Here is a 27,984-nt window from a genome sequence, read left to right as displayed (position 1 = left end):
ACTTGAATATCACTTTTTACTCAGGACCTCAAAGTGCTTTTAAAAAGAAGGGAATACCCCAATTCTACACAGCAGTTAAGAGGCACAAGGAATAAGGCTTGAATTACTGTCTTCAGACACTGACCTGGCCATGGAAACTAGGAACTTAAGCTTCAGATTCTCTTTGATCTGTTTATTGGGCTGAAGAATTCTGTTTTCTCAGGTAATCTCTACTCCTGGAGGTACACACTTGTTTATTATCTGTACTGTTACAACAAAAAAAGCAGCTCCACAGCCCAAACTGCCCAACCGTATTTCAATGCCCAGCTGTATTTCCATAAATGTACTTTTCTCTTGAAAGCATGAAATGGTTTCATAAGAAAGCTGTTAAATTAAAAACAGAGCTAGGTTTAATCTTCGTAACAATTAAGTAAACACAGATGGTCTGATACAGCAGGCTCTAAGTACTTCTTCGACCAGGCTAACAAGTGTTTTCTGGCCAATAGTAATTTCAGCATCAGCCAACATAGAAAATCCTGCCTTCCTGATGTGTTTACACTTCAGTAACCACTGGAGATCAAAAAAGCATTGCTAAGATATACAGATTTAAATAATTCATTAAAAACTTACAGTGAATTTAATTTTTTTTTTTCTTAAATACAAAGAGTGCCAGGCAGGATGCTGAACAAAGACTGCTGCCATCCACCTCAGGAACTAAAATACACAGTATGTGTACCGTTACTTTGTAAGCATTTGAATTATTTTAGGAGTAAGAGATCTTCAGTGTCCTAGTAGAAAGTCATAGCATTCACATTCATTTCAGGAAACATTCACCTTTTCCAGACTACAAACTACTCTTCCTTTAGCCATTATTTATGTGCACTTTTGCAATGTTTTTCCACAGGCTTCTTGTAGATGGAGTTTTCTTCTAATCCTCTGTTTTGACAAGCTACCCTCTTAGAGATGGCTGCAAGATCCCTTTTTCAACGAGGTGAGATTTCAGGGTTTTATACACACTTAATTGTTGTTCAGGCTGAAGTATCAACAGCTGTTTCAGTAATTTGCTGGGATTTGGACCCCTGTCAATGAAAAAAAATATTGTTTTTTGTCATCACAGCTCTAAAGAGTCTTTTAGATTTCTTCTTGCTGCCCAAACAACGTCTTCCCTTTCTTGAGGGCACCAAGTTATGGATTTCTCCCAGTCTGTCTCCTCAGGATGGACAAGCCAGCACTACTGGCAAAGCATACTCTTAGCTCAATATGAACAGAAACTAAAAAGCATTTCTATTTGCTGTCAAATGGGGATATTAAGAAGGCTTATGACAAATAAGATTCCTTGATTCATCCTTTATCACTGTAACCAATGTTTTTTATTAGCAGATCTTCATTGAGTATCTGTTGCCTGCCAGATAAGCTACGAAGTACTGAACTAAATGGGAAATTGGCCAAGTCAGTAAAGAGAACTGCAAATTAAACCAAGCTTTTCTAAATATCAGCCTCATTTTTAGCTAGCCCCTTACTTACAATTTACTTCTAAGATGAGCCAAATATAAGGGAAAGAAACTGTTGCTGATTAGGTATCTAATAATTATTCAGCTATATGCATTAACAAATCCAAGAGCATGTCTTGATTTGGCCTCTTGAACCACTCCTGCCTCAGAAACTAAAATGTCTGTTTTAAGTGAATTGGGATTCACATGATTTCTTCTTGAAAGCTGGTGTGGGTCAGGGAAGATGAGCAGTATTTTAGGAAGTTGTCTCCTTTCTTTAACTACAGTGTTTTCATCTTAAACAGAAAATCTCAAGCCAAGCAACTGAGAAATATTGAAACTCATGGGAAGAACTGCAGTCTCACAACCACACAGGGAAAGTAGATGCTGCACAATTCTCCTGCCTGAAAACCCATCCTACACCTTCTAGTAATCAGTAAATTCCAGTAAAACTTCTAATAGGCTGCTACACAAACATTCTGGTATTTCAGGTACACAGGTTACCTTCAACAGCAGTCACTGAAACATTAAGGCATAGCTTGAACCCAATACAAATCCTAGGCAGGGACATTAATAGTCCTGTATTTGAAGTGATTGGATAAATCCTATTTAATAACCTGCAAGCTCTGCTATGCTAACATAACTCCTGTGCATTCATTATGGCACAGCTCCTGTGCATGCTTCAGTAGTTTATACTGTGAAAACTCCTTACCTTATGAAACTGGTGATATAGACATGAACAAAAGTGGCCATCAAGTACTGACAATCAAAGCGATCCATTATCCCACCATGGCCAGGGATTGTGTCTGCAAAATCCTTTGTGAAGGACAAGAAGAGGAAAGGAAAAAAAAAAAAAAAAGATGGTCAGTGGTTCCTGTGAAACACACAAATGATGTTATCACTTGGCAGCAGCACATTAGGGCTGCAAGTAAACTATGGTTTCACTGCATGGAGCCAAAAGTTAGCAAGAGGCTCCTTTGCTAAAGGAGTTTTTAACTGCAAAGGCAAGCCAAGAGGTGAGAAGAAAAAGAGAAGAAGCAGCAATTTGTCCACAGTATTGCCCAAGAGGACAGCAGTTCAGGTGCAGGTGTGCCAGTACTGAGAACACTTGTGTGTGAGGCCTATACACACCTCATTTTGTTGCACACCTCTTAAGCTACTGGCTGTTGTATCTTGCCTATGCAGAATCTAATTCTCCTCTTTAATACCTTTCTTGCTTTATCCTCTAGCATAGTGGATAATATGTGCAAACAATAGAAATTTATTGAACGGAATCAAAAAACACACTGTCAAAAAATGATCACTACTTAAAAAAAAAAAATCTGATGCAAACAAAGCTCAATACACTACCTTTGTGTTACCTATCTTGTCTATAGAACAGCTTCATCAAACAAAATACCTTCAGTCATTTTTTCTGCCAGCCACATTCACTCATGTCCTCTCTGAGTTTGAAAACCTTGACCTTAGACAGTCATGTGAGGTGACTGCCAGCAAGTTAAACTAGTCCTGCCCAGAGCGGGGCAGGAATGGAGTGCACTGCCTTCAGCAGCAATTCCACAATATCCCTGACTTCCTGACAGTCCTTAAGTGATCAGTTTGGGGCCCAGAAGTTTTGAAAGGGATCTACTTTTTACTGTTCTGCTTTAAGAATAAGTGCTGCTTTTCAGCAGCATTTTTTTCATCCCAAATTCCTTCTTCACACAAACAGTCTTTTGCTACATGGCCATATAGGTACAAGAGTGCTGTGGCCATCAAAGTGCTGGGCAAGCTGCTGGGACCAGCATGAGCAAGAAGGGCAAGTACAAGCACATGTTACACGAGTTCAGCACAAGTAGAGAGGTTTAAACACTTCAGTGCAAAGCACATTCCAGCTTGGTGGACACAGGGAACAACAACATAAATGACAACAAGCAACAGGGAAAGAATTACAGCAGTCCTACCAAGACATAAAGGAAGTCGGGAGAAATTTGGGGCTGCCCTCTCACCATACTCCTGCTGCCATTTAATACCAGCCAAGGACAGCATTGCCACAAGCAACAGTGCACACCTTGCAATAAACAGAAGGTAGCAGGTCACATAATTTGCCAATGCATGCTCCTGTTACAAGGCAGCACTGTATTAGCAAAGGCAGCCAAACATCTCATGCTTTGGTGAGCCTGACACACCAGCATCTGCCCGTGACATCAATACCACTGGTAAAAAACAGCCAAAATCCACTGTCAGCACTTCTGAGGGATCTACAGATTGCCTTTCATGTCAAGTATATCTCATATCTTGCTTGTCTAAACCACTTCTGCAACATGATTTGGAAGAATAATTATTGACCAAACTGTGTAACCAAATTATTCTTAGATTTCCAGCATTGAAGTCACATGCTGACTATGCAAAATTTGAAGAATATCACACACACCCCTGATAAAACCAAGTCCTGCTTCTGATACTAAAAACCAGCCAAAACATTGTCGCAACTTAGTAGAAACACTACAATGAAGGATTTTAAAAAACCCTAACCCCTAACCCACTAATTTATCTAATCCAAAGAGAAAACCAAACCAAAACTTAGAGGCTTACAGGATTCATTACATACTTTGATTTTGAAAGCTCTTTTAAATCCACTGGCAAAGAATCCTCCAAATGGCCCAATTAATGAGGCAAATGTTGACAGTGCAAAGCTGTGCATCTGAAATGGGTACATATTCACCGTTTCCTACAAGAAAAATAATGAACACTGTGTTTCAATATGTTCAATTGTAGGCATTTTTAGCTTACATATTCAAAGGGTCAGAGAGTACATTATATGTAACTATTGCTGGTAGTACTTCTTCACTCAGCATGAAAGTAATGGCACTAGCACACAAGAGGGATGCTGTGTGGTGAACAGAGTAAAACTCCAATCCTAACAGCAGTTACACCCTAGCTGTAAAGAGAAGGAAGTTCTACAGGCTTACTTCAGCTTGCCACTAATTCAAGTGATAATAAACCTTTGACCACTTCCCAAAAAAAAAAAAAAAAAAAAAAAAAAAAAAATCAAAGGTTGCTCTCCAAAAATAAGTCTGCAAAATGGTTAAGTGGCATCCATGTGCAGCACAAAAGGAACACAGGCCTCAAGAACACAGGCAGGTTCCCTGGGGTGACTCCAGCAGTGATTTTGACTGGGTGACCACGTCCCCTGTATGAGCAATGGACAGGCTCATGCTACTGATTCAGTTGTTAACCTTAAGCTTTACCTTAGCATTCAGTACCCTTCTACAATGGTCAGGAAACCCATTTAAGCTGGGAAGCATGATTTCAATTTTAACCAAAGCCTGGGGTTTTTTCCTTACCCATCCCAACACAGCCTGAAGCAATGGTGGCACAGAGTACTTCTTCATTTGGAAGAGCTCTGAAGGTTCACACTCTGTCACAAATCTGTTGGTTTCACTGTTGTATTCCACAGGGCAGACAAAGTACTGATGCTGAGCCAAAAAATAGGAAAACTGAAAAGCAAAACAAGAACTCTTGAATTAGGCATTTGTTATTACACTCAAAAACCATGCTTTAATGAATGGCTTTATCACCACAAGCTCAGGGTAATAATAATCTTTCTAAATAAGAGACACACAATGGAGAAAAATCAGCCTGCTTAAACTAGAAAATGCCTCAACAAGGCAGATGTTCAATGAGCTTAGTGATGATTTCCCCAATTGTTTTCCTTTTTCTCTCTCTCAGATTTGTATCTACTGTATCTTCTGCATGATAAAATCCAAAAATGTCATCCACTCAGTTTTTTTTCAGTTTATTTGTCCATTTAAAACCTTTTGTCTTCTACTAAGAGTAGAATATCTCTTCTACTAAGTTAGGCTATTATGAGTTCTGCTGACCTTGGTGACAAATTACTTATCACAACAGTTATTTATGCTGGTATTATCATCTGTGCATATCAGTAGAGTAAATGACTTTCCAGGAAAAATAGCATTATAAAGCTTGTAACACAGAAGGACTACTTCACAAAGCATAAATAATGCTATTGATAAGCTTAAATTTCAAAATAGGGATGCAACTAATAGATAAAAGTATTTCAGATACTGTAACAGAAATGGCAAAAAATGGTCAATATAATCTATTCAGGAGAGGTTAAAACCTTGCCTAGCCTTTCCAGCTAGCTATGAATTTGCAGACCATTCTAGGCAAAAAAAAAAACAACTCCCACCCCTAACTCTGAGGCTTTCAGGAATTTTAGATAAAATTAGCAATACATTTGGTTATTTCAAGTCAAAACACAAAGACTGAATCTATAGAAGGAAACTCTCACACCTGGAAGTGTTCAAGACCAGTTAGTTAGATGGGCTCTGAGCAATCTAGGGTAGTGGAAGGTGTTCCTGTCCATGGCAGGGGGATTGTAATGAGATTATTTTAAAGATCCCTTGCAAACACAAGCATTCTTTGGTTCTGTGAATATCCTGTGGTTACTTACAATAAATCCAAACACAACAGTGGAAAAGAAGCCTCCAATGAACCCTTCCCAGGTCTTCTTGGGAGACAGCTAGGCACAAAAGAGACAGTGTTAATCCATCAGTTAAATCACTGCACTCTTTTTTACTCTATTTCTTGGTCTTATTTGTGAAAATTAAGCTGCTACTTTGTTTTTCAAAGGCTTGTGTGAAATATTGAATGCCAGCATCTGCAGCCACTGAATGTGATAAATAGAAGAGTACGGCCACAACCTGTCCCAGGCAAGCAGGCAAGGTGGGGAAAAGCCACACTTTGGTTGGTGCCACTGGCCAGTTTGAGGGAAGGGAGAGCTCCCATCCCATCTGCTGCTGCTGTCTGGAGGCTGCTGCTGGCCCCTGGCTGCATCTGACCCAGATTAAGCAGCTGAATTGCCTTCAAGCAGAAGACTGGGTGACCTGCACGAGCACACCTCAGCTCTGCTGGAGAGCTCTGCAAACAAGTTCCCTCTTTAGATAGTGCCAGAAACCTGGGTGTGACACAACCACTGCTGGGGATGCTCCTCAGGGGACACCAGCTTCCTGCAGACAGACTGGATGACCAATACAGCAAATAGCGAGAGAGATCAGTGTGCCAAGATGTCACCAAATTCTATCACATTTTCAATTTAAGAGCATTTTAGTACCAGAACCAACTAAATCCCCAAAAGTTAACATGGCAACATCATGAAAATAATTCATGGCTTTCTGTGGGGTCTTGCATTTTCTACCAGAATAGGAATGCTTGAGCCCTTCTCAATCAACAAGAGGAGCCGGTATATATGACCTAGTGGCTTATTTCAAATTACAGTTTCTGTGCAGTAAATATGCAGCCAAACTTGCATCTGAAATCCAAAAAGAATGCAATTATTAAATGATGATGCAATAGACTCAAACTGCATTATCCTGTAATGCCAATATCATATTCACATTAATCCCAATTTCCCATATACAAATTTTCAGGAACAGCATAGTCAGTTTGGGCTTTTTTAGCGAAGATGTGAATCAGTACAGTGTTAAGTATTTTTTTCCATTAACATGCTTCTGAACAAGTAACAAAATTGCTATAAATTGTAAAAGCTTGTTAGCGAGGAAGTGCCTAAGCACCTACCTTAATTAATGGAGTTCTGCCAAAGAAGAATCCAAAAATATAAGCGGTAATGTCATTGCAGATAACACTTGAAATTGGAACCAGAAACCTAGAGAAAGACACGAAAAGTTTTACAGAGAAAAATTGCCTGAACCTAAACACAGGACAAAAATTGAAAGAGCAGAATTTCTTTCTGGGAACTTGTTCTGCAGTATATAGAAGGAATTATGTTTCATAATGTGTTCGCCTCGTTCCCCCATGAGCACCACATTTAGCTATACTGGTTTTAGTCTTCAGCCAAACTAGATCATAACAGATTCATGTTAGTTCAAGTTAAAGTGTTATTTTGGTGCATGAGTTTAAAACATGAACAGGCTGGCTTTTTCCTATCAGGTTTAAAGACTGGTACCACAGGTAAGAAGAAATCAACAGATATAAACATGTTAATGCTCTTGGTAACATCAAAACAAGCAAATTACTCAAAAAGTTTAAATGACAGCTAATTTTTTAAAAAATAGTTTTCCTTAAATTTTCCCCCTTCTTGTCAATTTGAAGCAGCTTTTTAAGTGTTCTTTGCATGCAGACTGCATCTGAAGCTGTTATTCAAGCCTATTAAGCTCCCTTTTATTTTCTCCTTTTCAAAGCAAGGATGTATTAATAAGCTTAAAGTCAGATTTTTCTTGATCATCTGCCAAATTGTGTAGCAAGAGTGGCAATATGAAATAGTAGGCTAACAAAGCAACTAAGTTCAGTTTTTGATATGTGAACACTAGAAAAGGATTTGTATATAAAAACTTTGTCAAAGGCTTTGGGGTTTCTTTCTAACGGCAAGCATGCCCTGTCTGCAATAATCTCCCCAGATGTACATATATCAGGAAGAGGAGAACATATAGCATTATGTCCTTGGAAGAATACAAACAATCTTCCACATGTTTCTTCCTTCTTTCTCAACTTGAAATTTACCCTGTCCCTGAAGAAGTGAGGGGTAGGAAAACACACCCGCTCTCTGAGGAGTAGCTTTACATAACCAAGTTTAACTGCATTGCCAAAGTTTAATGTATTACTGAAAATGAGGCACAAAGATTGCCCAACCATAACCAAGATTAAAAGTCTTGAAATATTTTAAGTACTGTGAATTTATTTGAACAGGACAGGCTGCAGGGAACATGGCCAGATCAGGGATTTCATATTAAATGGTCCAACTTCAATAGCTCTGAGCAACTCAAAGCTCCCAAGTAATTGCAAAAGAATTGCTGGATATTCATCCATTCAGCAAAATGCTGTGGAAACTATTTGACATAGCATGCAATCAATCCTCTTCCCTGCAAGTAAATGAAGTGGTTGTTCAAAACTATCTGACTTCTGACTGTCAATCTAGATAAAGGTTTCTGCTTCCTCTCCTGTATGCCTTACCTCATCACTCCCAATTCCTCTGACTCCCCTTCCAATTCAACATTAAATGTTCCCACAATTATTCCCTAACCAGATCTGTGCAAAAGAACCAACCTTTCAATGCAATAGAGGTACAAATCACTTTGTTACTGTCCCCTTACCAGATCATGCCTTCAAAGAGATTTTGGATGACAAGATGAGATTGAGTTACAGTGATCAGCAAAGTGACATGAGTCCATGCGAACTGTTAACAATGCAACAACACAACAGTTAGTGAAAACACCGACCTGTGCACCTCCATAAATCCTGGCACATCATCTACAGGAGCTACTGAGGAGCTCCCTGGGAAGACCAGTTCTAGTGATAATGCAAGAGATGTGTGCATACAGTATATCACAAGTGAGCTGGCTTTCTGAAGCAAGTTCTGAAACTTCAGCAGGTCTCTTCATCACTTACCTCCACCCAGAATTTTTTAACATGCAGTTTTAACACCTGATTTAATAAGACATACCTCCAGCGTGAAAGCAGCAAAGAAGTTTAAGCAATGTGATATTCTGTATATACATGTAACAGACATGTTAGAATTGTAACAATAAAATGGTAATGAACTACTCATGAAAGAGTCACGTTACACAGATGTGGATCTCTCTCTTAACAGAATACTCTTATGAAACATGAAAATTCTCAGGATTAGCAAAAATAAAGTGTTTGTTTTTAAGGGCATGGTCATTTAAACAATCATTTAGTTCAGTACTACTACTTGATGTTTAATCTGTAGAGCCAGTGTACAATAAAGTGGTTTCTAAACAGGTTACCAGTAAAGATTCTGTGATAGATTTTATTTTCCAAACACTTTAAAATCAAGAACTGGTAGTTTTCTCATGACACACCAAACTTAAGCACTCTAAATGTCTGGGCCATTTACACTCCAAGTGTCCTACTTCTTTAATTCTCTTATCACATGTGTTTACCTATGGCAGCCAGACTCCACTTCCAGATAAGACAACTCGAGAAGCCTTAAAGGGTGGGAGGAGGAAGGATACAAGAAATGACAAAAGGTTTCTGAGAAGATTACCTGCTGGTTAATTACTGCAGCTCTGCAGCAAAGTTTTTAGTATCTGTACAGTGACACTGGAACACCACCAAAACCCAAATGCCTACTCTACTGGAATCATGGAACAATTTGGTTGGAAAGGACCTTAAAGAACACATAGTTCCAACTCCCTCACCACAGGCAGGGACACCTTCTTCTAGACCAGGTTGCTCAGGGCCCCATCCAGCCTGCCTTTGGACACTTCCAGGGATGGGATACACTCTCCTTTTCTTCCTAAACACTGTTTTCCACACAATAGATACATGGCTTCACTCTGTTTTGTTGCAATTCCTGGGTAGGCACGTTTTAATGTTTTCTGGGCAGACATCAAGTCACGTGACTGACACTACATATTTTCACTTTCTTTCCAGAAGAGGAAAAAGGAAAAAAAAAAAATCATGGCAAGTTCATACATTTAGATTACGCCAATCTGAAGATGAGGAGGTCTTTTTGAAGATTAGAAGATAAAGACTATACTTCCTAGAAAAGCTGCATGTCACTGTCAGGTAAGGTCTCCAACAAACAGGGTACATTATTTTAAGTAAAAGATTTTTTTTTTAGATTTTATTATAAGGCTCAGTTAAGTCCTAGTCTATAATTGGGTATCCTCAATGGTAAAGTGCCACCTAAAGCAGTGCAGAAACAGCAGGGTTAACCACATTCCCAAAGCTTTAGGAAATCTTTAAATTGTGCAATGCTCTGATTGCTCAAGTTCTTTCAAGACAGGAGCTGTACTGCACTGCTGTTTCCCTGTGATTTCTAATCATTCCTATATAGAAGTGGGAGGTGGGGCGTTGTCAGTGGGGTGGTTTATTTGCTTTGGTTTTAACCTGTAATGTTACAGAATTAATTTTCAATGTATAAGATACATGTAAGAAAAAGGTTAATGCAGTTGCTTAGCTACTATGTTGATTATTAGTTAGACAAATATGACAGAGGAGAATGCTCGTTTCTTTTAATACATCAACGATCTATTGAGACACTGCAGAGCAGAAGACCAAAACAGCTGTGAAGTGTCACAGAATAAATATTCTGCACAGGGGTTAAGATCAAGTTCCCCTCATGGTACTTCACTGGGGCCTCTAGAAAGCAACACTCGAGTCACAAGAACCACTTTCCACACAATGCTGAACTGTTTGGCTTCAGACCTGGCAGGGAGAGGCATCCCCCTCCTCCAGCAACCTCTTTCACATTGATGCCTTTAAGTTTAACTTCCATATTTCTCAGATTCTGTACTACATTAGTATATAACTCTGAACTTCATATAAAGTGTTAGCAAGTTCTCCTCACAGTTTAGACAAAACAATCCTTTTCCAGCACAAGAACCAAGGATACTGTTGCAGCTTTAGGTCCAAAAAGTATAAACAACAGTGGATTGAGGATAGCAAACTGGGGGGATGGAACTTCACAACCTGAAGCTGTAATTGGACAATTAACCCCAATATGTAAATGGACCAAAACTTTTAAAAGTGTGAAAACATGTGACCTGTTTTTCATCTTGGCTGTAGCCCCAGCCAGGCTCTTGTACCACCCAAGGGGGATCCTTTGAAGGCCTTTTTAATAAATACCTACTTTATTCCTTTAACACTGTCTACCCCTCCGTTCTAGGCAGCCTCTCAAGGCATCAATATCAGCCCATCACTAAGGGAAACATATCATGTTGGACACGCACAAGGCCTCACCAAGGACAGCTTGTACTGCCTGAGGGGCCACATCCTGGGATATAATAATAATAATCATCATCATCTGGAAGGTGAACAGATACAGTCCAGCATGACTTGATTTCATCTTACTCCCAATTTAAGCACATTTTCCATACCCCTCTTCCAAACTATTTTATGAGCATATGGACATGACTGTTCCTAGTGACATTCATAACGTGAATGACCACAGCAAAGTGGGTAATACACACCATGTAAAACTGCAGACGATAATGTTTCTTCACTAAACTCAAAACAAACATGCAGAATCCTGTAAAACAAAGCAAGTGCAGTTTGTACCATCTTATATTTAATGACACTGAACTGTGATATACCAGTAATTCTCTTCCTTTGTAGAAGTTTTTAATTCCTCTGCTGCTAAAAGCGTTAGCTTATATTCAGTTAAAAGTACATATAGAGTTCTTCTCATACAAGATTATTATTTATTTAACACAGGTTTAGCTAACATCAGTAAAGAACATCCATAGTAAACCATCAGTAAAGAATATCCATCTAGGCACATAAAAGGTCCCATTGTGGACCTTTAGTAAAGGACATCATCTCTTTCAGAAACTCAAAAGCCAGGCCAACAAACTGGTTTTGAATAATTAACAGAAATAAATGAAAGGAAAAGACCAGCTTGCCCCATTCCCCCAGACAGGCATATGGGTGTATGCAATGCAAGTGTGAAGCACAGGTGCTGGAGAATTCAGCTGACCAAAAAGAATTTTCTGGATGGTTAATTGAGCACCTCTTATCTCCTATGGCAACGTCCTGCACTAACAGGGCACCAGAGACCCTCAAAAGACCCTGAACCCTGGGGACAGCCCCTAAGTGACCCCACAATCCCAATGCCAAGGGGCTCTGCTGTGCTCTGCCTCCTCTTTTTGCTCCTGCTTGGCTTGTCTCATGACTCCCCTCATGAGCTCACAAGGCATTTTTTAAGTTAGTTTCCCCAAGCAAAAGCCAGCTGAAAAAGGTCAAGTTCTGCAAAGCTAGTTTCAAGTTTGTGATCTAAGCACTGAGCAGAATTTTTATTTGGTTAAAAAAAAATAGAAAAACTGACATATCATCACAAAGATCAGATTTCTCAGTGCAGTTTAGAAATATTTGTAGCATAGCAGGCCCTTGTCCCTTAAGCCAATCTGAGTCTTCAGCTGATTTAATTTTATGCTAAACTGCGTTGCTGAAAAAACATTTATATGTTCACAAACCAATATCCACAAGAGTGCCAACTTGTGTCTCTTCTTCCTAGAAAAAAGGCTTTTAAATTTTTTTTTGGCCAGGGAGTAAATTTTTCCATGAGGCAAGTATCTGAATATCGTGCAGACAAAATTAAGACTCGGGCATTTTGACTAATCAGTTTAAAAATGTATTAGTAAATCCTATTACTGGAGACCTAGGAGAACACTTGCATAGTAAAGAATCAACCCAGGACAGCAATTACACACAGAAGTCATCTCTACAGCCTGCCAAAATAGCACCAGGTCTTCAGCAATCAAAATTAATGCTTGCCAGCCTCTTTCGAGCACTATTGTCTCAACTGTCTCAAGACCATTTCCTTATTTAGGTTGGTTTCTTCTTTGCAGTGAATGCAAAATTTGTACTCATCTTCTCACAGGAAAAATGCAACTGCAAACACCTCAAGCATTAAGAGGAAAAAGAAACTGGAAGTGCATAAAGATGGGGAACAATTATATATATTTAAATTAAATAAGGAAATGCAGCAGAAAGTTCTATCATTTTTGTGATTTCCTGCACTTACCTGCTAAATAGAGTGCAAAAGATATAAATCTGTGGTAACGAATGAGGAATTGCAGCTGTTCTCTTCTTTGCACAAATGTAGCAAAGTAATCAGCTACAGTCTCTCCATAAAAGAAGTAGTTCACACACAGCAAAAAGTACCTGCAATATACAACAGCTAACAGTTATTTTAATAAGATACATTAAATGCAATTCTTAAAACAAACAAACAAGGATTTATTTATAACAAATTAAAAAAAGGTAATAAAAGGCCAACTGATTTGTCCAAGTTCACAGGGGGAACACAACTACAAAATTCTGTATTAGACACATGTCTCATGTGGGTCTGCACATGACCCACAGAACTGTCATTCCACCACAACAGGAGAGGAGGAAGGTGATTTAAGTTTCACATCCTGGCTTATTGATGTTCTGGCTTGCTACTCACCAGCTGAGGGATCTAAACCATGGTAAATCATACGAGTGGTAGACTCTGTAACCAATAGTAATGATTTCATGGTAACACTTCACTTGGATGCTTAAGACCTAAAATAAGAGAAATAAAAAGCTTGATAAATATGCTGCAGTTGTTTCTTACAGGCAGTTTCTTACAGTAAGGAGCACTGCAGCCTGCATTAAGGGAAGACACTATTCTGAAGTCAAACACCACTCAGAAAACCACTTCAAAGCAAATCCAAGGAAAAACTAAGCTCCATTGAAAACTTTTTTAAAAATCTCCAAATCATTGTACATGAAGAAAAAAAAAAACCCCACATTGGGCTAGCTTCAAGAATATACTCATGAAACAAGGGAAGGCTCCTGACCTTTCTGCATTAAAACAGTTCAACAGCAGCAGATCAGAAGTGCTTCCTGTGAAGAAAGCTCTCCTATTTCTTTTGGCTAAGTTTTATCTTTATATTTAATTCTAGAAATATTTTCTGGCCCCAACAGAAAAAACTAGCTGTGCAACACAGCTTGGACACCCAGGTCTTTAACTTGCAAGCATCTCATTAAGAGAATTAGCATTATGATTAGAGGCAAAGGTCATCTAACCCAGGTCTGAATGTCACACCCTCCCAGGCCTTCCTTTTGTTTTGCTGACCTCACTGCTTCCCTGTGCTGCTGGCCTGAGTCGGGCAGTGTGTCCTGTCATGCCTTTGGGCTTCAAAGGATTCTGCCACTCCTGTCCAATCCGCAGTCTGCGAGCAGATCACCCTACCCAGACGTATGGAATTGCCAAACCCACTCCAGAGGTGATCCCCTGCAGGGACAGGAGTGAGAACCTGCCCACGCAGTGTCAGCACGCAAAGCTTTGGGCACCCCTCACCAACACAGCTCATCTTGCTCAACGTGTGAACACAGGTTCAAAGTCTTACACCACCCCAGCCAGTTCATTTTGAAGCTCCTCTGTCTTGTGCTCTTCCTTCTGCTTGGCCAACCTTATAAAACTTAAATGCTGTAGTCAAGAGCAACATTACAGGATTGGTGGAAAAGGTTCCAAGCCATGGAAGTCTGGTACCCAAGTAGCCAGCAAATGCAGAACATACAGCCCAGATCTTTAGAGCAGTCTCAGGTCTTGTCCTCCAAACCTCACTGGATTACTCCTCCTACAAGTCTCTGGGCATTTTCAATCCCAGTATCAAGATTCAGCTTTAACATGAAAACATATTTAATGTTATTTAAAAACAAGCTATTTTATTCCAGTCAAATTAAATAATTCATTAACAAAACCGGTTTTTCCCTCCATTCTCCTTTCTATGTAGTTGCAAATATCAGCTTAATTACCAGCTCATTATATTAGAAGACAGACTTTTTCCTTTATGGCACAAAAGAAGAACTCTATTACAATTCTATACTAACTTTAATTACTTTTTGGTTCATATCTTAACAGTTTGCCCATGATTGAAATCGCACAATATACCATGAATGCACAAAATCATCTTGCAAATTAATTAGTTCCTTTTTGTTCATAATTATAATTCTCAAATGTAACAGACTTCTAAAGGAAGGATTGTGAGGGAAAAAAATCTTTTTGCAACAACCTGCAGTTTAAAAGATTTCTTGTTGTTGTTGTTTCTTCACACACAAAGAAGAAAATCCTCCATGAATGAGACAATGAATTAGTAGTTTGTTATGTCATTCATCTGAAAACAGGAAATATTAACCAGACTAATTCAGGTGTGGAAACTGTAATGCAGACCATAATGCTGGAGAACAGCATTCCAGTCTCTCAAGACATTAGATTTTATAACCTTTGGAAGAAGGAGTAGGTGACTCAGAATGACTACAAGGATGTTGTGAGGTTATGCAGGAAGAAAAGTAGAAGGGCCAAAGCCCAATGAGAACTTAGTCCAGTTACTGCCACAAAAGACAATAAAAAACACCTCTATAAACATATCAGAAGCAAAAGTAAGGCTAAGGAGAAGCTCCATCCTTTGTTGTACCCAGGAGGAAACACAGTGACAAAGAATGAAGAAAAGGCTGAGGTCCTTAATGCTTTCTTTGCCTCTTTAATGGTAAGACCAGTTGTTGAGCTGGTTACCCTGTCCCCTGAGCTGGGAGACAAGAACAGGGCTTGGTCTCTTCTCCTAAGTAACAAGTGGAAAAAAAAAAAAAAAAAAAAAAAAAAAAAAAAAAAAAAAAAGCCTCAGTTTAGATGGGAGAAGAGATTTAGATTGGATATTAACAAAATTTTTTTCACCAAAAGGGCTGTCAAGCATTTCAAGGTGCATCCAGGGCAGTGGTTGAGTCACCATCCCTCCAGATATTTAAAGGATGTGTAGATGGGAGACTTGGGGACATGGTTTAGTGGTGGACTTGGCAATGCTGGGTTAACAGTTCAATTATTTTAAAGGTATTTTCCAACCTAAATATTTCTAGGAATACAATCCTAAAATTGCCTCATAGGAGGCCAAGAAAAAAGTTAAAAAAAAATTGATACTTGAACAAGTTTAAAGTCAAAAACTTAAGCAGTTACCTAGAAGAACCAATTTCAACATATTAAAAGCTAAATTCCTGTCTTTCCTTTGCCAAGTCTGGGAAAGATACTTAAACCATCATTCCATAAAAATACCAGCAATTAAAATGGTGCAAAGAAGCAGCAAAGGCTGACCTGCTATACAGCATGTATGAAAAATATTATAACTTTGCCAGGGCTGCCTGCTTTCCTTGGCCTCAAAATTGCACCTGTTTCTTCTTTTTTTTTTTTTTTTTTCTTTAGACTTTTGCTGTTGTTAGTGGGTCTAGGGTTTTTCTTGAGTTGGTTTTGGTCTGATTTTTTTTGTCTGCTTTTTAAAACAAACCTAAACATGCAACAGTAGGTGATACAAACTAGTCAATGAAATGGATGGTAGCAGTTAAGTCAGGCAACAGTAATTCAATTTCTTGGAGTTACCTTAAATCCTAAAGAAAAAAAAAAAGTAATTACAGCATATAAGAAGTCCTTACGCTACAAGGTCCAGTTTTGAATCCCTCAAGTGTTCTTCAAAAGTATTTACATTTACAGAAATAAAAGACAATAGCTCTGAATTGTCCATGCAGTTTCCTTTCAGCTTAGACATGATGAATGAAGAGATCAAATAACTCTTGCACAGAAGAATGCATTTAAATGAACTTACCAGAAGCATCAGCATGAATGATCCCAGATATATAATCAGAAAAAACCCAGAAATCATAGCTAAGGAAAGAATTCCACGAATCCACCAATTTTTCCATCTATAAAATAAAAATAAAAAGCAAGAAGTTATAAATGAATATCAATTCCACTTCCTCTGCTAACTAGAGATTAAACTGTATTAAAAACAGCGGGAATAGCAGAAGTTTGTCTTTAATCAATGCATAGCAAGAAACACAGAATCAAGCAACTATCCAACTAAACAGGATGCACAGTAAAATAAATTAAAGTTAGACACCTTTCTTCTTCCCCTATGCTGCCTCAGCCCTGCCAAATGTTCTTTGCAATGAACTGACACAACCCCATATTGAAGCTGCTGTGAAAATACATCAGGACCCTCAAAAAGCATCACTTCAGCTGCAAGACTGAAGACTGGCATAGGAAAGAAAGGCTGTCAGGTAAAAAGCAAATGATTCTTTGAGGAGTAACAGACACACAACAAAACCTCCCAGCAAAGTGACCACCAACTTTCTACAGCAGCAAAGTAGCTCTTTGGCCAGGTAGGGGGTTATCTATTGGATATCTATTCCGGTGCTCTTGTGAGCAATGGAACCAGCACACGAGAATATGTGACAATGGGGTTGATGGGTCAAATTAGCTGTACTCTTTTGTCCCTGTAGACCTTTGCAGCTGCTGGTGGCTACCTAAGGAAAACAGAGTAAAAATTTCTGTTACTATAGAATCGTTTAAGCTGGAAAAACATTTAAGATCATCGTGTCCAGCTGTTAGCCTAGCCCTGCCAAGTCCACCACTAAATCATGTCCCTGACTGCCATATCTACACATCTTCTGACTACCTCCAGGGATGGTGATTGCACCAGTTCCCCATGCAGCTTGTTCCAATGCTTGACCTTTTTCCTAAATTAAATCTCTCCAAAGGTTTAATTCCAAACCTTTTTCCTAAATTAAATTTTTGTAACATCCAACCTAAATGTCCTTTGGCACAATTTGAGGTCATTTCCTCTAAGTGTCCGCTGAAGCAACTAATCACAAGTTACTGCTAAACACAAAGACCTCTTCTATAGCCTGAAGATATTCTTTCTAATGTTTTGCTTTGCATCGGTCTTGTGTTTCACTGCTTCATCAGGAGATACACCTGATGCAGGAGACACTTGATTAAGTGTTAGTTTTGAATCAGACTCCAGTTCTAATGTAAACTTCAACTACAATAATTTGATTTTCTAGGATGTGACTCCTTGGTAGGTTAATGGCAGCTACAGCCACTAATTGGATTTGCCTTAAGTATCAGAACAGAGGCAGAAGAGGCTTTATCACAACATGTTTTATGTTGCTCTATGATGTGGGATACACAGTAGAAGCTTGGCCCTGGTGGCATATCCATAGTGAGGAAGCCTCCTTCAGAAGAATTCAGCTTCCTTTATGAGTAATGTTAAAATAACACATGGTATTTTGGGAGTGTTGGCAAGCACAATCCTGGAAAGACAACTTCAGTAATTAGAAGAAGCTCCAGAATTTAGGAAGCCACCTGACAAGTGTACTGTATCCTAACTTTCTGCTGGAAAGTTACAGATACTACTTCTTTCAAGGGTCTTTCAAGACAAGGAGTATCCATATTTCTGAGAGTTACAGCGCAACCCACTCATGTTGCACATGATGACAATGGCTCTGCTGGGACTGCTGGCTACTGAACTGGCAGGTAATTTCAACTCTAGCATTCATAAAGCACCAGAATTTAATTTTCCACTCAAAGCACCCTTTGTATACCTTTGTACAAACACCCCAATAAAGAATTTCAAGCATGTGAAACAGGAAAGGTTTCACCTGCACCTCTTAGTCGCAGGTTTGAGGTATCACCACATCCTTTGGAACAAGTCTGATTTGGAGACCTAAGACTTCCACATTTAACACAATGACAGAACTCAAGCAGACACTCTTTGCAGTGTGATGGCAATGGAGAATTATCACATTCTGCTCACAGCTGGTGCAATTTAGACATAGGCTTTTTAAAACCTGCAACATTACATCTGCTTATAGCTCATGGGCATAACAGAAACAGACAACAGATTAGAAAATGAGCAAGGCAAAAAACTCATTTCACAGTGCTGTTGGAGATACCTGCAGGAGACCAGGTTTCTTTTTTTTTTTTTTTTTACAAGGATTTGGAAGGTTTTAATTATAGTCTGGATTAGAGATCCTTCTTTTGACTCTTGCAAGACCTAAGTTGCTTCTAAAATACACACTGTATATTGCTTGGTTTGTTGTAATGAGCATAATGTATATAAGACACCCATATACATTCTAGTAGGTAGTTTTTTTGCTATCTATCACCTCAGTGATCTTTCATCGCATTAGTGAAAAAAACAATCCAACTTGCTTGCCCCAAAAGGGTTTGACTGATCAGGTGTTGTAAAGGGACTGCATAAAAAATTATACAAGGAACTTTATCCGACAGCCTTCATGAATATGCAGGTCCACACAATTATCTGTCTATCTGTACACATACACATCCCCCCGCATTTGTTGGCCATCAAGCTCCTGGGAGGCTGGAGGAAGAAACCTAAGTTTCAAAAGAAACAGGAGGAAAAAAATGAGCATTGCTTTAAAAAGTATAGACGTATCAGCTATGATGTATTTAACTGTACAGCAAATTACTTAGAAGTGGAAATGTCACAAAAACCTAGCAAATCATATCTTGAGAATTTACACACCTTTTCATTCATAAACCAATCCCCCTCTCAATCTCTTGGAGCTAGGAAATCAGTTCATTATAACCTCCAGAAATAATCATTCTGTAATTCAAATTCTTTAGCCCATGTTATTGCAATGCTCAGACACAGTAGATGTTTATGTAAACTGTGTTTACTTAGAAAAGCATGAAATGGGTAAATATATGTGTATGCAAAAAACATACCACTGAAGGGACTACCAAAGCATAAATAAATCAGTAATATCCAGCAACAATTTATCCTTGAAATTTTCACATCTACTGTATGAAACTTAAAACTGCAGTACCAGACTTCAAACTGCAATATAATCCGTATGAATTTTAGCTATCAGCTGTTAAATTTGAGAGGTCTTTGTTTCACTGCACCTGGCAGACAAGCCTGACAAAGCCTTCTTGAGGATTTCTGGAGTGCTGTCTGTTGGTGGAGGAGTATCAGGAATATCTGAATCACTTCTAAGGTCCAACTCGTGAAGTCTTTCTTCCAAATCCACTTCCTATCACAAAAAGAAAAATAAAACTATCAGAAAACTCAATACAAAATGAAAGATTATCAGTTATTTTGTCAAAAAACAGTATTCTGAGTCAAACATTACTTTGGGAACTGATATCTGCATTACCTTCTAAAAGACAACAATGGTGTACTAGTGAAACTGTAGATGTCGTAGCAGACAAATGTGTGCCAGTAAATGTTTATACAAAGGCCTGTATTTGGATGTTGTGACATTACCTGCTCTATTCAAGAAACTTCCCATTCTAAGCATCACCTTTTCATGGATATATATTTCCAGAAATCCGACAGCTGACACAGAATACTGGAATTTGCCAGAAATCCCCAAGCCTCTAATGCATTCTCTCATCTACATCTCAAACTACCCTTCTATGGAATAAGGGGAAGGTTTAATATCACATTAAGAAGAAAAAAAAGAAATGTAATGCATGAAAAAACAACCCCTTTATCCAGTGAGAAGAGGTTGCTGGCAGTTTTATACATGGTAGGGCTTGAACTCTCAGGCTTGAGCAATCCAAACTCAAACCAAGTGACCAAGTGTCCCATGGACACAGTATTACTCAAAATAATTTTTTGCGTGACTGCAGCACTATGATTCTTCCTTCAATATTCACTGAGGACTTCTAGAGAAGCATCATCTAGACAGACTGTGTGTCTAACCCAAATGCAAAACAGGCGCTACATATTTTGGTGACAGTGTACAAATTGTCACCAACTCTCAGAGCACACTGTCAGGACTATTTTTTCCTCAGTTGAAGCCAACACTAAGGGTGACTTCACTTGTTCTAAAGTTGCAAACATCACAGCTTCAGGGAGCTGGAAATCTGCACTCAGCCCTGGCACAGCAGTAATGCAGAGAGCAATCCCTAGCTCAGTGTCTGACTCTCTTGAGACATGAACTTCCTCCTGACCTCCCTGACTCGCCTCACCTTCTTACAATCTCAAACAGCTTCCATCCTGCCCTGCTGCCTCAAGTTCATCAGCTCTTAACAGTGCTGGGGACTGTTAAGTAACTATGCTTTAAAACTTTCTTCTCCACTGCTATATGCTATTTCTCCATCTCCCTCTCTTTCCAACTTCCTCATCTCAGTTCTTTCTTCTTTATTTCCATCATCCTCTATTTCCATTAATTAGAAACGTCTGCTTTTCTTTCCTACTTTTCCTTAACAATATTATTTTCTTCCCTTGTTCCGAGTATTATTGTCACTTTTTCTAAGCCAGCAGAGGTATATCATATCCTCTCTTTTGCCCCCACTACAAGACACCACAGAATTTAGGTGCTTACATCCCCAGCCATCCCACCCAAGGCCAGTGTGGTTATTCTGTTTATAGTCCGTGGCCTCCTCCCTGCAGCTGCCCTTCAGTGTAACCTCTGTCCAGTGCCTGGCCTCTGCAAACACCACGAGGCAGAAGATAAGGTTTTCCAAAGCTGGCTGCCCAAAGCCAAGGGCCGAGCCCACACCTCGGGGCTGGCCGTGGAGGGGCCAGGGGCCAGGAGCTGACCAGGGTGCTGCAGGCAGGCTCCAACCTCGGACCCTCCCCTGGCTCTCCAGGGACACTGATCCTCAGGAAAACGCCATCCTTTCCATTTAGACAGTGCTTTTAACCTTTTAGAACCCGAGACAGTGAGCTGGCACTGTACACATGCACAAGGCAAGTGGGTACATCCTCTGTTTTTATAAGTTAGGCCTGGGTTTTTCTCATTCACTTGATGTACCATACACACGCCCAAGATTAAATTCTCGACTTTTACAGCATTTACTTCTCTCAAAAAGGTGATCAATGCTTCCCCAGATCTTGAAACCCCACAGCTGAATAATTATTAGGCAGACTCTGCCTATAATTAACACAAGTAACAAGAGCAAATAAGCTGTGGTCCAGACTACAGAAAGTCTGTGGAACACCTGAAAAAGCACATAAATAAATAAAAAAATCACCACACTCACAACTCTGCTATTCAGTGTTGTACCACAGGCTAGGAAATCAACTGTAGATGCAATTGGGGGGATCGCAGCTGTCTCCCAAAGGCACGTTCCAACTCCTGTGAGCTGCTCTGGAGTGCAGCAGGCTGCCTGTACAGTCCTGGGAGACACCACTCACCGCACAGATGACGGGCAGTAATCCGGGCCCTAAGACCATGACTTAGCGTCTTTAATATTAATCCCCGCCTGCAGACGGCAGAGATGTTCTCTCCTCTAAGCACTCAGAACTAAGAATATCCCCAAACTTTTTTATTCCACTTTGGTGTTGCAGAAAATGATTGGTTTTAAACTTTTTTTTTTTTAAAAAAACATACTTCATTTTGTCCTTCTGATCTTTAACACACAACTATCACTTATAAGCACCTCATTATCTGCAATATTTTAAATTTGCTACTTCTAACATTTGAATTCACAAGAGCAAGCTGTCTTCAGAGTATCTAACCAGTCTGGAGAAGGAGTCTGTGTTTATCTGATGAGATTTTCAGTAGCTCATGGGAGCTTGGCTGGTACAACCTGCAAGTTGCTTAAAACTTGCTGCATTTTTTTTCACCTTACATTACTAAAATAACCAGTGGGACTCAACACCTCAACTATCTTCAACTTCCCTGTGCAACATACCTCAAAAGTTACCACGAGTGCTCTATTTTCCAGTTAACTGCTATCACAGCCACGACAATTTCCTGAATAAAGCATTTAATTGTAAAACCAGGAGCCAAAGAGGATATTGCTCACTAAAAGCTAGTTAATTGTCTTCTGCATCATTAAGTGCTTAGAACCTCATCACTGGGGGATGATACTTTCTTGCTAATCATTTTCTAAATTATTTTATGTGATTGATTACAAACATTCCAGTTTATAGCCACAAATAACAACAGTCATTATGGAATGAAACACTAAGTTAATCACCATAAAAGCACTAAAAAAAAAAAAAAAAAAAAAAAAATCGAGAGCCTTGTTAATGCAGCTTGACCTTGTAGAAGCAATTTTGAAGTTCAGCACAAACCCAAGCAGCCCTTCCTTCTCCTGCTCTTCAGATTTGAGATGTGGCCAAGCTTAGTACACCGTAACATCAAGGACTTGTGAAAGCCCGTGGGAAATGCCACGGGTACAACACTGTGAGCAGGTATTTATGAGGTTTTCAAAGGCTAATTGAAACCAGCACAGGTTGTACTGTCCTAAGTGCCTAGGAAACCTTTCAACCCCAACTCCAAATTAAGTGTTTTATCCACGGTGTTTCGATTTTTTTTTAGAGTTTTCAAACTGCAGGTGACAGAACTGTTCATACACAGAGAGTGTGCCACTCCTGCCTGCTTGATTCACACCCAAAGTGCCTGTAAGGGGTAGATGGTTTAAGTTTAGTATTCTCAAAAGACAAGGCTTTCATCCTTGTGCTAAATCTTCTGTACAAGACCACAAATACAAAGGGGGAAGCTCAGCCAGTCAAGAGCTTGAGCCTCCATACCAGGAATTCAGAACATGTGACATCTCGCCATAAACTACACTTCCATGTGGATGCCTGCTTGCTGGCTATTTTGCAACAGCTCACAAAACACAGCCGTGTGTCACAGAGGAAAAAATAGACATCTCCATTTTTCATCACCTAAAAGGCCTTTCTGAATTGCTGTTCACTTCTGAATTGCTGTTTTGTACCACACGCCCTCCACTACAATTAACACGTGCCAAGCAAGCCACGCAGCAGAATTATTCTGGTTACAAAGACACTTGCAATGCTCCTCTTGTAAGGCATTTTTCCAGGACGTTGTAAGGAACTCCTAAGTAGACAGCAAACATGTTCTTTGAGAATGCAGCATCTCCATGAAGAGCAACTGAAAAAATGAAGCCATTGTCCAAGAATTTATGTGAAAAAGATAACAAGCAAAAGAATTTAGTTATTGTTGTAAGTCCAAGTGTTACTCCAAGTAAGTTTTCTCCTCCATCTTTGATCTTTTGGCAGTGTCTCTCACAGGTTCCATAGTCAAGTCAATAGTTCAGTTACAGCACATTGTAGAGTATTTAATTAGGTGTACCTTGATACTTTCCTCTGAAGCCAAGAGCCAAAGTATCGTAAGATCCTGAATAATGAAACCTTTGTTTCCAAACTATTAAAGCCTGACATATGCAGAAACACAGGTGAGAGACCTGCACATGCTGCATCAATGACTGGAAACTACAGACCCTTTGCTCTCTGCATTAGTATTAATTCACCACCATTTCCAAGAAAACAGAGGCTTGGAAATAGTCTGCCCTTATTATTATTACCATACTTATAGCAAAAAGCATAGACTTCTCTGTGAAAATTAAACTGATCCATTTTTGGGGTACTCCAAGAAAAATAATCCCAATTAAGTAACTAAGTGATCCATGGCAGACAGGCAGATCCACAACAGGTTATACTGCAATTAGGAATTTCATTTATCCCAGCAGGTTTGTGAGGTTTTGGACATTAAAAGTCCAAGCGCCAAACTGAGCTTTGCAGGCCTGAGTAACTTATCTGGCAACTGATTCCCTGGAAGGCTGTCCCATGGAACAGAAACAGCTTTTTCAAGACCACAAGAGAAACAGCATTCAGTGATTCCAAGCTTGTTGTAGTTACAAATAATTAACAGCCAGCAATGCAATATGATCACACTTTCCCCTCCTACTGTCCTACTCTGACAACTCTGTACAGTACAAAGAGGAATAACTGTATGATTTCTTCCAGGATACACTAATTTTTTTAAGCATTTGAATGCACTGTCTCTTGCTTTTTAACAAAGAATGCAAACAATTGAAATTTTAAAAGAATCATGAACACAGATCAGCCTGTAAATCTTTAATTGATTTATACATATTAAGTATCTGAATGCCAAGTCACTCCTCTTTTTCCCAATGTTCTCAGAGTATTTATGAAGGCACTTTGACCAGATATTCTTAGAAAAAGAGCAGCCAGGGCAAGCAGCAGGAAGTAAGAAAGTGACAACAAAAAAAAAAATCACTCCTGCATGCCACAGGACAACATAAAAAACCAACAAACTAATAAAATCACAGGGCCCTACAAGGCAAAGGCGTGTTCACAGCAATTTTACAAAATGTCACCAGCTCAACAAGCTAGTGAGCAACTGGACACACTAAGACTTGCAGAGCTTGAGAACTTCAAGAAGCTTTCACAAAAGGTACATCGTATTCCTTCATACAAAACCAAGGAATTTAACTTTCCTTTGAAACTATATCAATATAGAAATAGCTACCAGTCGTTTCCAATTAGTGACAAAGAGGCAATGCAAATGAGAGGAAAAAAAAAACACCTCAACAGCTTCACTTAAATTCAGTAGGCAATGAGCATCTATGGACATAGCAAGTGTAATATGAAAAGTACCAGATAGCACACTGAAAGCAGGGCTTCAAGTAGAATACTGAGAAACCTTCAGACGTATTTAGTATTTCTGGAGTTCTTCAACAAACACAGAGGGCTTCTCTACTTGGGCAAAAAAAAAGGTGCATGTTGCCTTTATATATCTGCAAGTCTTGGTTTGGGCCAACAAGAGCAGAAGAAGAATAAAGCACATACAACCCAAAGAAACAAGTTTCCTCCATCATTACAAGTGATGAAGAGGGTGATGTTTCTAGCTGCATTCTAGAAAACAGTGCAAACCCACTGCATCATGGCTATCCCTGAGTAGTCATCAACCAAAGATCCAGTTTTGAGCCCAAATACAGGATCACCACACCAAAAAGGTCATCTCAAAATAGCTAGAGGATAATAAAAGCATCCACTTGTTGTAAAGTCCAGCCAAGAGACAGAGCAGAGTGATAACCATCTAGGAAGCTGTATAATGTGACACCTGTGAATCCTGATGACCAGATGCTACTCATCAAATCACCTGCAGCAGACATTACATGTGTGCTCATATTCAAAACAGAGTCCCAAACTGTGACCCACTGATTGAAACCTCTGTACAAAATACTGGTTTACCTCCACAATGGCACTGAAGCCAGCTTAATATGTAAAATCAATCCTTACTGTCACTTACGAGGCACAAGGGTCACCAGTGCTGGACACATTGCAGGTGGGTTAAACAACTCCAGTGGGAACATGGAGGGTCCCACAAATAATCCACGGGAGTCTCTTGTGCAGTGGAAAAGGCTTTCCTTATCTGTCATTCAAGTGAACACAAATGTATGCACACTGAAATCCATCTCCTGTAACCAGCATCCTGGCTGCATATAGCACCAGCCTCCTGTCTGCTCAACATCATCCCAAATGGGATGAAACACTAGGCTGCAGAGCAGCTAGAGTAAAAACACAGCAGGCCTATAAGTAAGAACAGCATTTTCCTCCCTGAAAATCACACAGGTAAACCAAGATCGGGGCACCCTTTGGGGGTCTGGGGAGCAGAGCCTTTGAATGGCAAGAATTCTTTGAAGGCAGCTCACTGCACACCTCAGAAATAAACTTACTCTGCAAAATAAACCAGAGTATCTCCACAAAAAAAAACCCCAGCTTTTCAAGCACACTGTGATGAGAAATTATGTTTAAAAGTTAATTCTCATCTATATAAAAATACTGTGCACAGCTATAATCCAAACACTACCTTACGTGATCACAGCCCTCAATACAGCACTACAAATTTGCAACTTTGTTGCTTTTAGTTAAAGCAACCAAAGCAAGGAATAAACAGTCTTGAGTTTCTCTTTCCGGTTCTTTGCCACGATGCCTAAGGCAAACTACACACTCTGCAACATCGACATCCGTGCAAGTTTAAGCATTTACTGATTCAAGTAAAAACACTTATTGCTACCTCAATTTAACAATCAGAAAGCTTTTTTTTTAAAAAAAAACCTTTAATTCCAGTTACCCAAATGAAACCTTCTCTTTCATTTTATTCAGACAATTAGCAACTGTGATTGTGGTGATGTGTTTAGCCTTTGTAGAGATAAGCCTTAACTCCATAGCAAACAAAAGAATAGCACTGTGGCTGTTTTGCCACTGTAATGAACCTGATGCATAGACTTAGTATTTCAAAAACCTCTTGCCTTAGCAGAAATGTCATACTGTAAGTCCTTTCCAGGCCAGAGGTGAATGCCTATCACTTAACAGGCCATAAAGCAGAGAGAGAGTTGCTGGGAAATGCTGACATAGCCTTTAAACAGAGCAGATCAGTGTTCTGAGTTAGTTCCAGTACTACTGGACTGGCCCAACAGCACAGAACCATGCTCTCTTCCTGGGCCAGTGTCCCAGTTCCATCTGGGATAGAGTTAATTTTCTTCCTAGCAGCTGCTACAGTGCTGTGTTTTGGATTTAGCAGGGGAATGATGCTGATAACACACTGATGTGTTGGCTGTGCTGAGCAGTGCTTAGCCCAAGTCAAGGACTTTTCTGTTTCCCGTGCTGTGCCAGTGAGGAGGGGCACAAGAAGGCAGGAGGGAGCGTGGCCAGAGCAGCTGATCTGACCCGGCCAGAGCCTCTCCTGGGGGGTGTTGGCTGAGAAAGGCTGATTGCTGCTCATTGTGGGGCAGGTGGTGAAACAATTGTATTCTGCACCACTTGCACTTCCTGGGGTTTTATATGCCTTTTTGTCATCTCTCTTTTCATCAATATTACTATTTCACTTCAATTATTAAACTGTTCTTATCTCACCCAACGGGGTTTACCTTTTTCCCCGACTCTCCTCCCCATCCCAGCGGGCGGGGGGAGCGAGGGGTGTGCTCAGCGCCCGGCGGGGGTCACAGCGCGCCATCAGCTCCCCCATCCAGAGGTGAGACACGACACGCAGCGACGGCGCTGAGCTCTCGCTGCGGGCCCGGAGAGAGCCCGGCCGCTCCCATTTCGGTCTCGCCACGGGGGAACGGCAATGGGGCAAAACACGCGTGGGCCCGCAACCTCTAACTTGGCACCTGGCCCTCTCCCTGCTCCCGCCAGCCGAGAGCGTGGCCGGCACGGCCCGGGAGGGTCCGGGAGCGCAGCGGGGAGCTCCGCACACACACACACACGCCCCGGGCCCGGGGAGGGGGCAGCGCTGTCCCTCTGCCCAAAGAGCCGCCCCCGCGCGTCCTCACCTTGTCGCTACCCGCCTCCGCCGCCTCCTCCTCCTCCTCTTCTTCCTCCTCTTCCTCCTCCTGGGCAGCCGCCCTCCGCCGCCGCCGCGCCGACATCGCGCCGCGGGAGCGCAGCGCCCACCCGGCGGGGAGCGGAGCGGGCGGGAC

The 27,984-nt window shown here is 40.2% G+C and overlaps 1 protein-coding gene across 1 annotated transcript; it reads right to left on the bottom strand.

Moving 5' to 3' along the window:
• Nucleotides 1-2: 2 nt before the first annotated feature.
• Nucleotides 3-27,966, bottom strand: CDS1 (CDP-diacylglycerol synthase 1). Its single transcript, XM_083860781.1, has 13 exons — nt 27,838-27,966; nt 19,678-19,805; nt 16,571-16,667; nt 13,402-13,499; nt 12,976-13,115; nt 11,423-11,481; nt 8,579-8,661; nt 7,047-7,134; nt 5,923-5,991; nt 4,793-4,945; nt 4,057-4,176; nt 2,182-2,285; nt 3-1,058 (listed from the first exon to the last, which is right to left on the bottom strand). The coding sequence occupies exons 1-13, from the start codon at nt 27,931-27,933 to the stop codon at nt 929-931; spliced, it is 1,365 nt and encodes a 454-aa protein (XP_083716907.1). The 5' UTR covers nt 27,934-27,966; the 3' UTR covers nt 3-928.
• Nucleotides 27,967-27,984: the final 18 nt, after the last annotated feature.

Source organism: Zosterops lateralis, assembly GCF_965231275.1.
Source record: "Zosterops lateralis genome assembly, chromosome: 5".
Lineage (NCBI taxonomy): Eukaryota > Metazoa > Chordata > Aves > Passeriformes > Zosteropidae > Zosterops > Zosterops lateralis.
The sequence above is the reverse complement of the archived record's forward strand: the minus strand, read 5'-3'. Positions and strand labels throughout refer to the sequence as shown.